The 15,055-nt window shown below is 33.4% G+C and overlaps 1 protein-coding gene across 16 annotated transcripts in view; it reads right to left on the bottom strand.

Annotated features, from left to right (window-relative positions):
* Positions 1-15,055, bottom strand: part of PPFIA2 (PTPRF interacting protein alpha 2) — a 424,261-nt gene that overhangs the window by 177,208 nt on the left and 231,998 nt on the right. For all 16 annotated transcript variants that reach the window (XM_036237945.1, XM_036237946.1, XM_036237951.1 and 13 more), the window contains one exon: positions 7,301-7,402. In XM_036237945.1, coding sequence (XP_036093838.1) covers positions 7,301-7,402 — 102 coding nt within the window. The remainder of the gene's footprint in view (positions 1-7,300; positions 7,403-15,055) is intronic.

Genomic DNA, 15,055 nt, shown 5'->3' with positions numbered 1-15,055 from the left:
AAGTACCTGTTAGCAGGGGTAAACTAAGTGAGAGTACAGCTCCTGGGGCACTTTTGCTTATTTTTTTATATGGCTTTTTCGAGTTGGCTTAGGCGGAATTCTCCTCTGAGCACAAAAGAAAATGCGCTTCCCACTGAACTTTTCCTCCAATTCGCATACTAGCCAGATTTGGATTTTCTGAAAAGATTTCAGTTGAGGAACAGAAACAAAGATTATAATAGCTTTCCAATCACCAGCAATTTCAATTTCCTTGGCTGTTATTATATTCAGCTCCTGTAGCTGGCCTTGAGGTCCAAATACATCTCCAGCTCAAGGAGCACCTAGGAGATGTGGGGCTCAAACTCGTTAGACTTCTCACCTTTTGGCTTCATGATTTTTGCACTCAAAGTGAACATGGCCTTCTTGGTAAGCAGGGGCCTGGGAAGAGCTTCTTTTCTTGGTAAAGAAATAATTTACTAGCACATCACTGTCACTAGCCATCAAGTCATCCCAGCTGAGAGCCTGAATATTATGGAAGTGAGAAGGGCCATCATAACTGTGCCCTGACACACAGAATCTGTCAGTATAGTAAAATGATTTACACCATTAAATTTTGGGGTGGTTTGTTATGAAGCAATATACAATCAGAAAATAGTCCCTAGAAGGACTTGCAACCATTTAGCAGGTATTAATATTGCAAAAAATAGAATACCAAAATCTCTCAATATTAGCTCTGAGCTAGGACTAATTCTTTGGTACTCACTGTTGTAGAGGCTTTTGATATTCTGGTGTATAAAATGATTCACACTGTGAATATTAGCCTAAATCTCTGGCCATCATAGCATTTTCTCAATGGGAATAAAAAAAAAAAAAGTGACCATGATTTCAGGGATAGAAGTTATTTCCTGACCTGAAAAAATGAGCTTTTTATCACTAAGGTTGATAGGGTTACCACTATATATTGGGAGAATGGCCAAGTTACTAGCTACAGCCAACAACCTTGAACTCCTGACATGATAAAATATACCTGGACACCTGCTATTCACCATGAAGCAAGCAGATTACATTAAATCGCTTCTATCAAGGAGGAGGCAGCTGTCTTTTCTTATTGTGATAAACAATTTTTCTAGATATGAATTTGCCTTCTCCAATGGTTATGCTTCTACCAGCAACACCATCATACTAGATTTTTGCTTAGTCATGTTTTGCTTACATCATTTATTTTATAATGAAAGGAGTAATGCAATTGACTGATGCTCCCAGCTCTGGTTTTACCAGGCTATCGCATGATGCAAAAGCAGATGATTTTATAGGATGGTTAAATGACCCAGGGAAGACCCATTTTAATTCAAGCTGGTAGAGAATACATTGCTAGGTTGGGATGCTATCATCTTGGAATCCATATATGCTCAGAATTACTGATAGAAGTAGGGTGCAGTTTCTTTCTTAGAATACATATGTATACGTCCATATACATAGGTCTAAGATTCAAAATTTAGACTTGGAATTTATAATAGTTAGTAGGATTTCGTGATCTATTGAAGAATAGAGGAGCTTCCTTTTTTGTTGTATCATATACCTAATGTATATTAAACTATCTTCTTTTTTTGTTTTATTTTTACTCTTTTATTCTGTTTATATTGGGTATATTGATTCTGATGGACATTTAAAGTAGTCCATGGAGTACATAATGTTACAATAGGATTATGATTTAATGAGAACAGGCAAGTAGCTAGCTGGATGCAGTAACTAGTGATTATGAACTTTATTAAAGGAAAGGTGGTTTTATTTTTGTCTAAGAAGTATAACTATATTGTTGAGTAGATGCATGCCATTATTACTATTGTTTAGAATTTTAATATGGAAAAGGGTATGATAAAAGTTGGATCATAGTATAGACAAATTGGATTCCTGGTTGCTCCAAATCTTTTAAACATAACCTCCGTATTTAATATTTCCTCATATTCTGAATGCTATGTTCCCAATAATATGGTATCCAAGAAACATTTCTCAGGCATGTTTACCACTAAGTGGCAGGTATGTGATACAGATTCAGCCAACCAGAACCACATGCACAGGACAGATTCCGAGGGGGTCAGATGAGAAAATGTGCTGGGCATAGGGTGCCTATTTTGCTAGCACAAATAGTAGCAGAGGCTGCATATTTCTGGGACTAGGTGTGTAAGAAAAACTTACAGGGCTAAGAAATGTAGTCCTAGAAACTGCACCTGGATGTTCGGTTTATGATTTCTTATATACTTTAATCAATGTCTTCCTGATTAAAGCAGCTAAGCTGGTATATTTAGTGCAATTAGGAACTCTCATCTATATAATAATAAACCAAATGTGTTTTTATTAGAATAAAACAGACTCCTTACGGACTTAACAAAAAAAAAAAGAACCCATCGAAGGTACCACTAACAATCTGCTAATTGTACACGTTTTCTAGGAGCCACACTTCAATTTACTATTTCGTAAAGCTTGCAGAGACACTGTCTTTAGTATACTCAAAAATTAAGAGGGACTGTGTGAATGATCATTTATCCTGTGCTGGAATTCACTCTAAATGACCACAGCCTATATCATATATTCATGTACACATATTGAATCAATGGAAATTTCTAAAAACTATCTTCTTATTAGATCTGAATTCAACATAACCTTGTGCACAATTATTTTCAATCATGAATGGCATTCAAGTAGAAATACATTTTTCTCTGTAGACTAATATGGCTTCTCTACTATGGTCATGTAACACGACGTTAACATCTGAAAATGAAAACCTTCAAACTAGTTGCTTTTGTGCTCAGTACACTCAACATCCTTTACTCTCAAATACTGTTTACTTTTACAGTTGCCAATGTTCTAATGTACATGTTTGAGTCCCACACTGAAATACCTATTGGGAGGGCATATGTCCTATTTATTCACTCATATATTTATTACATCCCATCATAGTACATTCATAAATATGTATACTTGCATTCACGTATGCATACACATATATCTTCACCTGCTTTCAACTGCAGGGTCTTCCTTTTCCTCAACTGAACTTTAATTTCTGCTTACTGAGAAAATTTGTTTAGTAGGAGTTTATTAACTTGCATAGACATGTTTGTCAAGAATGGGATGCTTTTCTTTCATAATGGCAGGCGTCTGATTGTATTTGAACATTTTTATAATTCCTTTAGCTCAAAATAAAAGTAAGGGCATAGTAAGAAATGTCTCAAATTAAGTGTTTAATTTGAATTAAGGACAATTAACCTTTTAAGTTTATGACCAGTGAGATAAAATTACAGCTTTATTATTTTTAACTGACATTAAGATGCTCTTGAAATCATAACTTCTTTTTTGAAGTCATGCAATAGTTACATTCTAAAATATTTTCAATAATATAACCATTCTTTGAGATCTTCAGCCACAAAAACATTTGAAACAGTTCCAAAACAATGACAAAAATTCTCCACTCTAATATTAAGAGATAGTAACCTTGTTAACTTTTCTGCTTTTCCTTTACCTTTACATTAATTCAGAGAAATCTGAAAAAACATGGTTAAGTTTTAGTAGTCAATTTGAGTATGTTGAAATTACAGCAGGAATATGTTATTTTCTGTAAATATAAGTATGGTCAAAGAAGTTTTAGAAAGGACAAATTTTGTTTAAATACTTTGACCATATTTTATTTATGTGGAAGTAAACAATGAAGCTTGTTTAAATGTTTTGGCAAATATCCACTATAATTTTTGAAATTCCTACCTTTGTATAGTAAAGACTATTGTTAGGATGATTTTATTTGGTGTTCTCAATTTAATTATTAAGGCAGCTGGATTTAAGAGCAACTCTAGTGACTAGTTCGATTTCTTTTATTTATTCATTAAAGTTATTTCTATAATGACAAAGTGATAAATGGCCACAACTTTCAGGTCTGACATCACAATAAATGCCTACATTACTTTCTACATAACTGATGCAAAATAAATTACTGAACAGATTAGGTGTGAATTACAAAAAATTGAACAAACTCTGCTCTTCCCTAAACGCAATGCCTCTTATCAAATATGATTTGTGAGTGACATAGGAATATGATTTTTTAAATATATAGCCTGTGATTAAGCTGAGGAGTAGATTCCTGGGGTGTGTTACTTATAAGTCACATGGCCTAGGGCAAGTTACTTACTATGTTAGTTTTCCCATCAGTTAAATGGGGATAATAGGATTGCCATAGGGATAAAGTAAGTTAAACATGTGAAGCTTTAGAAAAACATTTTGCACTTAATCAATTTTAGTTATGTTATTATCATTATAATTACTTGATATATTAGATAAATTTCATTCAACTCCAGCTGAAACTTTTATTTTCTATTTGGAAGAAGATATAATTCATTCAAATATCATACAGAAGGGCCCTTTCTGACCTATTATTTTGGATGATACTTAAAATTAACACAAATAACTCTACCCACTCATGTGTTCTCTTTGTGGACTGTCTCATTTTGTATTATTTATCTCAATTCATGAGCATATATTAAACTACTCAACGTGGAAAGAGTGATGAGTTTATGAGAATGCTGGAAATTAAAACATGTAATTCTGCTTTAAAATTTCTCACCAACATAAATCAAACTTTCTTCAGGTGTTAGAAGGAAATACTATCTTCTCGCTTTTTCTTTAAGACCAATAAGTAGGTATTTATAGAAAGAAGGAAAACATAACAGGTGGAAGGATAAACTATTATGTAAAATCTATATTTAGCAACATTTAATAGGGCATTTGCGGGGAAGAGAGGAGATATGTCTGAATTTCAGCCCTGGATACTTTTTAGGTGCGGGGGGAGGTGAGAGGTGGTTATGTAACTTAGGGAGTTGTCAAGTAATCAAAACTTTGTACAAGGAAGGTTTCATAAATCTGTCTTCCTTTGACATAATAAAAAAGCAAAAATCCTCTATGTCACTACTTTTAAGGAAGGTATAAAAATGTTTTCCAAGTGGGGGGATGGGCAAAAAAAGTGAAAGGCATTAAGAAGTACAAACCAACAGATACAAAAATAGTCACAAGGATGTAAAGTATAGCATAGGGAAAACAGTCAATTATACTGTAATAACTAAATGGTGGCAAATGGATACTAGACAAACTGGTGATGACTTCATAAGGTAAATAAATGTCTAATTGTTATGTTGTACACTTGAACTAACATAATATTGTATGTCGACTATAATTAAAATTTTTTAAAAAGATAAAAATGTTTTCCAGATTTATTCATATATTCAAAGTAACTATTATTCATGTTTAAAATCATTGGCTTTAATTTCTGTTATCATAATGAAACTTAGTATTTGTATTTTGCTCACTTTAATTCCTGAATAGATGTAGCTTGCCTTAATTCCTTAATTCCTTGCAATAGTCACAGATATTTTTGGGTCTCATGGGCTGTATTATGATGAAAATTGTGTGGAGGATGTTCTCAAATCTCCTAGTTCCCTAAAATTAGTCACAATCAAGACAAAACGACACACTCCATCCTGCAGAAGTCTACTCTTAAGCAACGTCTCCTCTAAGCTGTAGTAAATCCTAGGAGATTTTTCATGGCATGAATAATTGTGCCGATGGCCTTATGGCTAAAGGCACAGGCTCTGGAATTATTCTGCCATTGCTTTAAAATCCCTTCTCTGCTATGTACTCACTGGGTGACTTCTGGCTAGTTATCTGCCATTTCTGAGCCTAGCCGCCTCACTATAAAATAGGAATAATATTAACATCTCCCTCATAGGGTTGCAGAAAGGAGTAAAGGGTTATAGAAAGAAAGACTGTATAAAGGAGAAATGCATACACAGCTAATGCAAGAGTTTCTGTGCATTTTAACTATGAGAAATAGCTAGAAGCCACCCAGAGGTTTGCACCTCCCTCCATTTTCAGCTTCTTGTTTCTACTCTTAAGTTTGGCTATCCTGTGCTATATCAGGGGTTGTGGCCAAAAGCATTAAAATATAAAATAGTGAAATAGGGCAGAATAAATCTTATGGCATAAATAAACTTTGAATTTACATGAAAAACAAAACAAAACAAAACAAACAGTGTAATTTACAAATCAAAGGTGGGAAAACCAGAGAGAGAAAGAAATAGAAAAAATCAATCTGATATCGGATAACATGATCTAAACTCTTCTCTGTGTCCTATTTGAGGCAGTCCACGTGACTGGCTCATTAGTCTCAACGAAAACCAATTCCTTGTGGGCACACTGTGTGAATTCTCTTTACCATAATATCCTAAGGAATAAGGAGATAAATTGAGTTTGATCATATAGCCATTGTTCAAGTGATGGCATCTCTCATTAGAGGCTCAAGCTCACTGTTTGTGGTGCTGTCATTTTTATGTTACTCTCAAAGACCAAGCATAAGATGAATGCATTATCAACTATATCTTATTTTCTCAGCATTAATCTGTTAGCACTCTAACAATTAAAATATTTTTCACCTACTTTAGATTGAAATTGAATTATATCCACACAAAAATGAATTTTCCTACATTCTTTTAGTAGAGAAACTACTTTCATTTATCTCTCATTTATGGGTAATATATATGGTGATTTATATATTTTATGAAATTAAGTGACTTTTTTTCAGAACTAGAAAATACAGTATCTTTGATCAAATTCTGAACTTTAAAGTTATATGTCATGACACTGAAACAATACATGGGTTTCCAAAAGCAGAATGTAGTAACTTCCATCAGTTTCATGAGATAAGAATATTAGAATCTAAAGGCAATCTTCTAAAATAGGAAAGGTATCCCTCATTTAACTAGGAAAGTTCTGTTCCAGTGTTTTACATTTTAACATTTTTTTTTCTTTCTTTAAATAATATTTTGCCGGGGTGGGATGAAGTGCAGGCCAATGCCACAACACTCCTTCAAAGCACCCTCATAGCAAAAACTCATGCTCCTCTCTCAAACCTCTCCTTTGTTGCCTGTCTCCAGCCTCTGAGGTATTGTTCCACCACTTCAATACAACAGTTTGAAAATCTGAAATTCTCTGTTGAAATCCAGCCCTTCCTTTTGAAGTTGAACAAAGCAAAGGCCAAAAGGAGTAAAAACATTTTCTAAGCAACATAGTGATTTAGCAGTGGCTGAGACTATAATTTAGGTTTTCTGTCTTCCTGTTTTGAGTTTTGTAGTAGAGTCTCCTTCATTTTAAATAACAGATGATAAGTAGTGTCTGCTTAGTCTTTCTAAAGTTTTTAAATGTTTATATTTTTATGCACATGCAAGAGATGAGGCACTGACCTACGCAGGGAATTAATTCCAAGTGGAAGCAGTTTTATACTTACTCTTGTGTTGTTTCGTTCAGCTTTAAGTTCAGAAATTTCTTCTTCTTTTTCTAGAAGTTGTTCCCTACAGGCATTTAACTCTTTTGTCAGTGCAGCAAATTCCTGAAAGGGGAATAAAAATACTTGAATATATATTCTATATATGAAAAAATTCAAAGTTATAATCGTTTGACGGAAAAAAATGACTCAATTAACTGTTTTATATATATATATATATATATATGTTGCTGTTATTAACTTGCTTCCAATGAAAAGCTAATCCATGATATTTAACATACATATTATAATATAGCATATTGCTCAGATTAATGTATAAAATATATTTAAAAATGCATCATATTCAACATTAACATTATTATAATAGCATACTAATAATACAGAATGATTTACATTAAACTAATTTTATGAATAACTCAATATAGCAATGTCCTGACTGATTATACTAGATCATCAAAAACAAAACAAAGCAAAACAAAACAAAACAAAAAACAAAACACACCACCACCACCAACAAAAACAACAAAAAATCCTTCTGAATGTGATATTTACAGATTATAAGATCATTTATTTGTTAACAAGATGGAGAATATACCTGTCTCTTGCAAAATAATAAATGTATCTAAGATTCGATATCAATATCCAAGAGTCTCATTAATTTATGCATTGCTTTCCTTTTGAAATGTAAGATCCATGTAAAATGGGACTTTGTCTGACTTCACTGCTACACTCTCAATGTATAAGACACAATGGGTACTCAATTATTATTTATTTTCAAAAAATTAAAATGGGTCACATCGTTATAAAAATTTGGGAGTTTTGGAGTTATCCTTTATATGACAGATTACACTTTGGAGAAATCTTCCATAGCTTCCTTCCCCTAAATGGGATCACAGATTATATAATATGGGCACTTCTTACCACTAGATAGAGAGTTTAGACATGGTAAAAATTGATTTAAAAGAAGATCATGAAACCCAAGTAAACTATTCTGCTACTCTAACTTATAACATTATTTTAAAATAACTTCGAAAATTAGTAAACAGACCCATGTTATCATTAATCATTTAGAGTGGTTCTTAGTAAAACAGATGCTTGTCAAATATTTAAATATTTGAGAAAATTTAGCTGCAGGCTGAGAAGACATTGTCAGAAGATCAGAAAGAAAACCAAAAATGGGAGAGACAGGTTTGGTTAACCTAACCTCCACAAAAACAAATTTGGTATAAATGAATATGATGATTATGTAAAGCTTGGAATGTTGAGGGTTTATATTTCTGTTTGCTTCAACTCACTTATTTTGCTGAGTTTCTCTGAGTGGCGTCAGCCCAAATGGATACTTGAAAGCCCTCAGAGCAGACTTAGGGCTTAGAATCAAGATGAAAGAGTCCATTGTCACAATTTGGCTGGCATTACAGATAAATGTTTTCACTCTTTAATTGCTGCCTGCTTAAATGCTATTGATATTCTCTGAGCATATTATTTAAGTGGAGAAAGGAATAAATAAGTAAAAAACAATAAACATTTCCATATAAATGAAACTTTATATAAACTGCAGAGTTTTGATGGAGAAGAGACAAAATTCTGCATCATATGTTAATATATCAGCATTTAAAATTAATCCTATGCTCATGACTATTATCAGATAGAGCATAAATCAAATCTGTATATTTAACATCATACCAATTTTTAAAAAATCCAGGTTAATCTTTCTAGAGATTTAGCTTGCTATCTAAAGAAAGATAAAAGATCAAAAGAAAATACTTCATAATATTAACATTGGATATTTCCAGGTAGTGAAATAATAAGTTGTTTTTTGGCTTTTTCCTGTGAATTTCTATTATAAAATTCTCTACAAAGGAGAAATATGCCTTAATGCTTAGAGAATAAGAAAATATAACTCTATCAAGGCACTGAAACCATCATGTATTCAAAACAGAACAGGAATTAATCAAGATGTCATTGGTGACAGATAACTTTGTATTTCTTATTTATTATCATGGCATAGATTCTGAGAAAGCTATTTAGTGACTCCGTGTATTAAAAGTAGTCTTGCATTTATTGACTTCTTATAAATTTCGTGTAGTATCTTCACATTTATTATCTCATCTTGCTCTCTAAATAACCAGTGAGAGAGTCCCATTTCTATTTTATGGCAGAGAAACTGAATTACTAAGAATTAAGTCCAAGTTCAGGAAGCTTGCAGCTCATAGAGAGTGAGTGAGGCTGGGAACATAGTTCTCTAGACTGTTTGTCTAGTGCTTTTCCAGGATACCATTTTGACCCTAGCTTTTTATCAGGTTTAAATGGTTCAGATTTGGAGTGCATTTAGCAGTACTCTTTTGCCTTATCTGAAGAATTAGACAACCATTACTTATAATTACTTTGCATAATCCTTCTTAATTGGTCCAAAGGGAGTGTGGGGAACTAGGAGGCCCAAGGCAGGGTACACCTTCCATGCAGAGCAACAAGCCTTATACAACCACATTCTGCATATCTAGAACTACAATAGATGCAGTTACCTCATATAGAGTTAAATTATGAAAAGATCTTACACTTTTCCTCTGATATTTTTCTCTTCTGTACCTACTTCTCCATCTTTACTGTCAACAATTGAGTTTTGCATCATCTATTATCAGATAATAACAGCAAATCTAATTAACATTGATTGAGCCCTTATAATATGTCAGACACTCTGTCAAACAATTTGTGTTGATTATCTCATTAATCTTAATAAAATCCTGTAAAAAATACTATGATCTCATTAAACAAAACAACACTCTTACCATACAATCCAGCAATCTCACTCCTTGGTATTTATCCAAAGGAGTTAAGAACTGTCCACACAAAAACCTGCACATGGATGTTTACAGCAGCTTTATTTACAATTTCCAAAATTTGGAAGCAATCAAGGTGTCCTTCAGTAGGTGAATGAATAAATAAATTGTGCCACATTCGGACAATGGAATATTATTAGTGCTAAAAAGAAATGAGCTATCAAGCCAGGAAAAAACAAGGAGGAATCTTAAGTGCATATTACTAAGTAAAAGAAACCAATCAGAAAAAGGCTACATACTGCATGATTCCAATTATATGACATTCTGAAAAAAGTTAAAACTACAGAGACAGTAAAAAAAGATCAGTGGTTGCCAAGAGTGTTGTGTGTTTGTGTGTGTGTGGGAGGGATGTATAAATAGACTGAGCACAGATTTTTAGAACAGTAAAAATACTATGTATGATATTATAATGACAGATACATTTTTATATCAGCTACACATTTTTCCAAACCCAGAGTGAACCATAATATAAATTATGGATTTTGGGTGATGATGTGTCAATACAGACTCATTATTTGTAAGAAATGTACCACTGATGGGGGGGGGGATGTTTATAATGGGGGAGGCTATGCACGTGTGGTGGCAAGTGGCATATGGAAAACCTCTATCCCTCCCCCTTAATTTTGTTGTGAACCTAAAATTGGTCTAAAAATATAAATTAAAAAACAATTTTACTGAGGCCTAGAAAAATTAAGAAATTTTTCCAAAGTTAGACACTTAGTCAATGATATAGCTGGGCTTTGAACCCAGACGATCCCTTTCATACTGGATGATGACGATAGGTTGTTTTCTACCTTTCCCCTTTATAATTTATTCTTCTTTCAGTCTTTGTAAAAATTATATTTTTATCAAGATCATAAAGCTTTTCAGAGCTATCTATTTTCAAGCATCAACTTTAAGCAGACTAACTTAAAATTCAAGTCATCCAAAATTTGGCCCTTCCACAATTAATTGTCTTTTTTTTTTTTATTTATTTTTTTTACTGAGCAATACCAACTACCGTTTTGTGCAGGAACCACTTTGCTCTGCCCTGAGTTTAGCATTTTTATGTGAATTACTTCATCTCCTCCCTATTTTGAAGCTAAGGATTCTAAAGCTTAGCATAGATGAATAACTCGTTTAAGGTCATACAGTTAAAAATAATCCACCCTTATTCCAAAACTCTTCAATTTCTGCAACTCTGCCTCCTTCTGACTCAAAATGGAAAATCATTAAATTCCTCAACTGTAACACGTCATACAAATTTATCACCCCTCTAACTATCCATCCACACAAACAATATTTATCGAGCACCTACTACATATTAGAGAGTGTGTTGAAGATGTAGAGATGACTTGGACGTAGTTGTTACACTTGACCCCAAAGATTTTTCGGAATTCACATTTAAGCCACATCGAGGTTCTATTGCTAACAAAACCTATCACCAAAGTGCCACACACAGAGTAGTAGTAGTTATGTGCTTAGAAACACTGTCAACATACAAGAGAGACTGACCTTCTAAAACCTCTTTCTTAAAAGGTCTATATTCTGCATCTTCAACAGATTTTTCTTTCTTGTTTCTATTTCTACCTTTCCATTTTCTTATCTATTTTCATTTTCTCTCACATACTGTTTCCTATATCTAAATACTCTTCTCCATCCTCTTTGCCTAACTAATTTATTTTTAAAGCACTGCGTTGCTTTACTAATGCTCTATAATAAATACCTTGTTCAAAATCTATCAATGCACTTACCATATTGTTTTTATAATAACTGAATTATGTGTTCATCTCTTTCAAATAAATAGTATGATACTTTAAGGCAAGGTTATCTTATTTTTATATCCTTAGGACTTCACAGAGCTCCTGACAAATTGCAGACACTCAGCCAAGGCCCTGTTGTAACAACAGATGAATGGCTCACTTTCCCTAAATTTTTTGACTTTACTACCAAAATACTTTTTTAAAGGCATAATTAAGTTACTTCTTTTTCCTAGTGAGATAATTAAAATTTGCTCAATATATAACATGTTTGATATCTACTTTACTTTATAGCTATTGTTTTTGTCTATAATCTGAAATATTATATGATACCATATTCTATACAGCAATTACATTTTGTCTGCTATATTTTGTTGCATGTATATAAAGTGATACTATTGCTCCCCATAATTTTTACATGTAGATTTATCATTTGTTTATTGACTATATTATATTGGTCTTACTCATTCTTAAAGTGAAAATACATATTTAACCCATATGTTATTTCTCTAATCTTATTTTTTTTCTCAAAATACATTCTACAGAACAGTATTTCCACAAGATTCCCAGAAAAAAAATCCATAGCCGGATAGATTTGGAAAATTATGTATTCTATCTTTTGCTCTTTTATACCTACTACAGGAATCAGAATATAAAAGATTCTGAGGAAAGTGGGTTTTGTGGTCTAGAATTGAGACCACAAATTGAGACCATCTATAACAGAATGGATGAAATAAACATATTAAATGCACATAATGGAATGTTGTACAAAGGGTAGAATAAATAGGCTAGATCTTATATAGCAACATAGAAAGATTTCAAAACTATAATTTTGAGTGAAAAAGATAATAAACAACACATCGTGTAACAGCATATTGTCAGGAGGTGCAAACAGTGAAGGATAAATGTTAGAAGAAAACTTCATTCATATTTCATGTTTGAATTCAAAGTAGTCTATAGAGAGAGCTGAGTTTGCTTTGAATCATCCTGAGAAAGGAGTAGTAGATCAGTTACCAACAACAAATGATATTCATCAACTTTTCAGGCCAATCATTTTGTTTCCCAACAATCGTTTGCCAAAATTCTTACTTTGCCCAAGGACCAAAATTACTTTCCCTACCCTATTTTTTCTTGGAATTTTAAAGAGCTGTCAGGACAGACCGAATCATACAAGCACCCTCGGATGGAAGAGAGTGCCCTGTCTTTACTCAGCATGTACTCACGTACGTCGCACATACACAGATTTAAGTGGGCACACCCTTCGCATGGGCAAGGCAGATGACCGTGAAAGAAGCAAGTTAAAGTCCTTGCCCTCAATAAGTCTACGTGCACTCAGGCATTCACCATTCAATCTTCTTTTACTCAGGAGTGAATTATTTCTAACTATATCGGTCCCTCTCAGTACTAATTCAACTCATAGTGTAGAGCACTGTTTCCTTAAAAAAGTAGAGCAAAATAAGGCTTTTTTCCTGTTGATATCTTAAAAAGTTGAAAGTATCATTTCTTATTAACCAACACAAGTTATCTAATTTCTGTATGCTCCTAATTCTAAGTTAGAAGTCCCCTAAAATGCATAAAGTCTAAAGTCCCGCAATTTTAGCTAAATTCCTAGTTTTCTTCCCTGCCCGGCTTATTCTCTTCTCAAGCTGCTGTTTCTTGAACGTTCAGTAAAGGCTAGGGAAGTTGTGAGGAACTTTGCACCTGTAGCATCATATATTCATCATGGCAGCCTTATTATTCTCAGAACACAGAACACAGAAAAAATAAATTAACTCTAGCAAGGAGCATGCTAGAATTTGGCAGTCTCTGGCTTTTCAGATGCCAAAGCAGAGATAACCTTCCATTGAATCTTAACAGTGGTTTCACCTGTGCATGTTGACATTGACCTGAGGGTGAACATGAGTAATTCAAGTGTCTGAGCTGCTAATATTGCACATACTGGCCCTTAGGTCAGTGGGTTGTTCCCAATCAGTTTCATGCAAAGAAGCTTCTCTCGTTTTGGTCCACATATGTGTTTTTCTCAAAGAGAAAAATACAAGGGCAAAGTACAGATTCACTTAGTTCCTGTGCCTACTTACATTCTGTAGAAGTAACCTGATCAGGAGACAAGTATATAGAATTAGAGTTTCCTCTGGCCATCCTTCCTCTTCCCTTCTTGTGCCTCTTTCTATCCAGCAAATCACCATAGCCTGCTGATCTGCCCATCTTGAGACAGACGTAGAACATTCTATTTTTATATATGGTTAAGTCCATTTTTTTTTTTTTGGTATTTAATATTAAACACAGAAGAAGAGGGACTGGTAACTTTACCCGACTCATTACATGATGGTGTGCTTATTTGAGGGGTTCATTTGGGGTGGGGAGAAGGGTATACTTTCTCATTAACTTCATGTTTGAAAGGGCTTGATTTATTTAATAGGTGAGTTCTCTCCTCAGTTAACAGGTCAGGAGAAGCTGCATGACAAGAAAGAAAATAATAAACCTTTTGATTTCAAGTCATTGACAACAGGCAGCAGTCTCCAGAGAAATCTGTGGCAATCCATTCATCATAATTACAATTTTAATAATCTTTACCTTTCAATAAAACCTGCATTCTCTAATCTTGTGGGCTACTAAATTAATGAAGTGACAATGGCCTTATTTCTGTAGCCATGTATCTGAGTAAGCACTGGCTAAATGATCATAAGTGCAAACCAGTCTGAGAGAAAGGAGAAAAAAATAAAGGGTGAGTCAGAATTCGGCCTTACTAAGTACCACCAACACCCTCACCAACCACAAAAAAGCATCTTTTAAGTTTATTCTCCAACCACCTAACATTTGTGCAAATCGAAAATAGCTCTGAGGAAAGCATATGGCATGAAAGCATGCTGACTTGACCATCTAGCATTTAAATTAGACAAAATTAACTATTTTGAAATGTTTTTGTAATGACTTCCTTAGGCTATGCCCTCAATTTACTGTATTTTGGTGTCTCTTCTCTTGAAAATTGAAATTTCTTTTACCAGTTCTACTTGTAATACTTGGTAGAACACTTTGGATTTAAAATTTGTATATTTATGTACATAACTCCACATATATTTACATATTAAATATACATATCTTCTTCCCCATACCACAGAATGTACTTTCTAGAACAAATTAGTAACAGGAGTATTACATTGGAAAGGTAAAAAATAAGCAAC

Source organism: Rousettus aegyptiacus, unplaced genomic scaffold (assembly GCF_014176215.1).
Source record: "Rousettus aegyptiacus isolate mRouAeg1 unplaced genomic scaffold, mRouAeg1.p scaffold_m13_p_2, whole genome shotgun sequence".
Classification (NCBI taxonomy): domain Eukaryota; kingdom Metazoa; phylum Chordata; class Mammalia; order Chiroptera; family Pteropodidae; genus Rousettus; species Rousettus aegyptiacus.
This window is presented reverse-complemented; position numbering and strand designations above follow the sequence as displayed.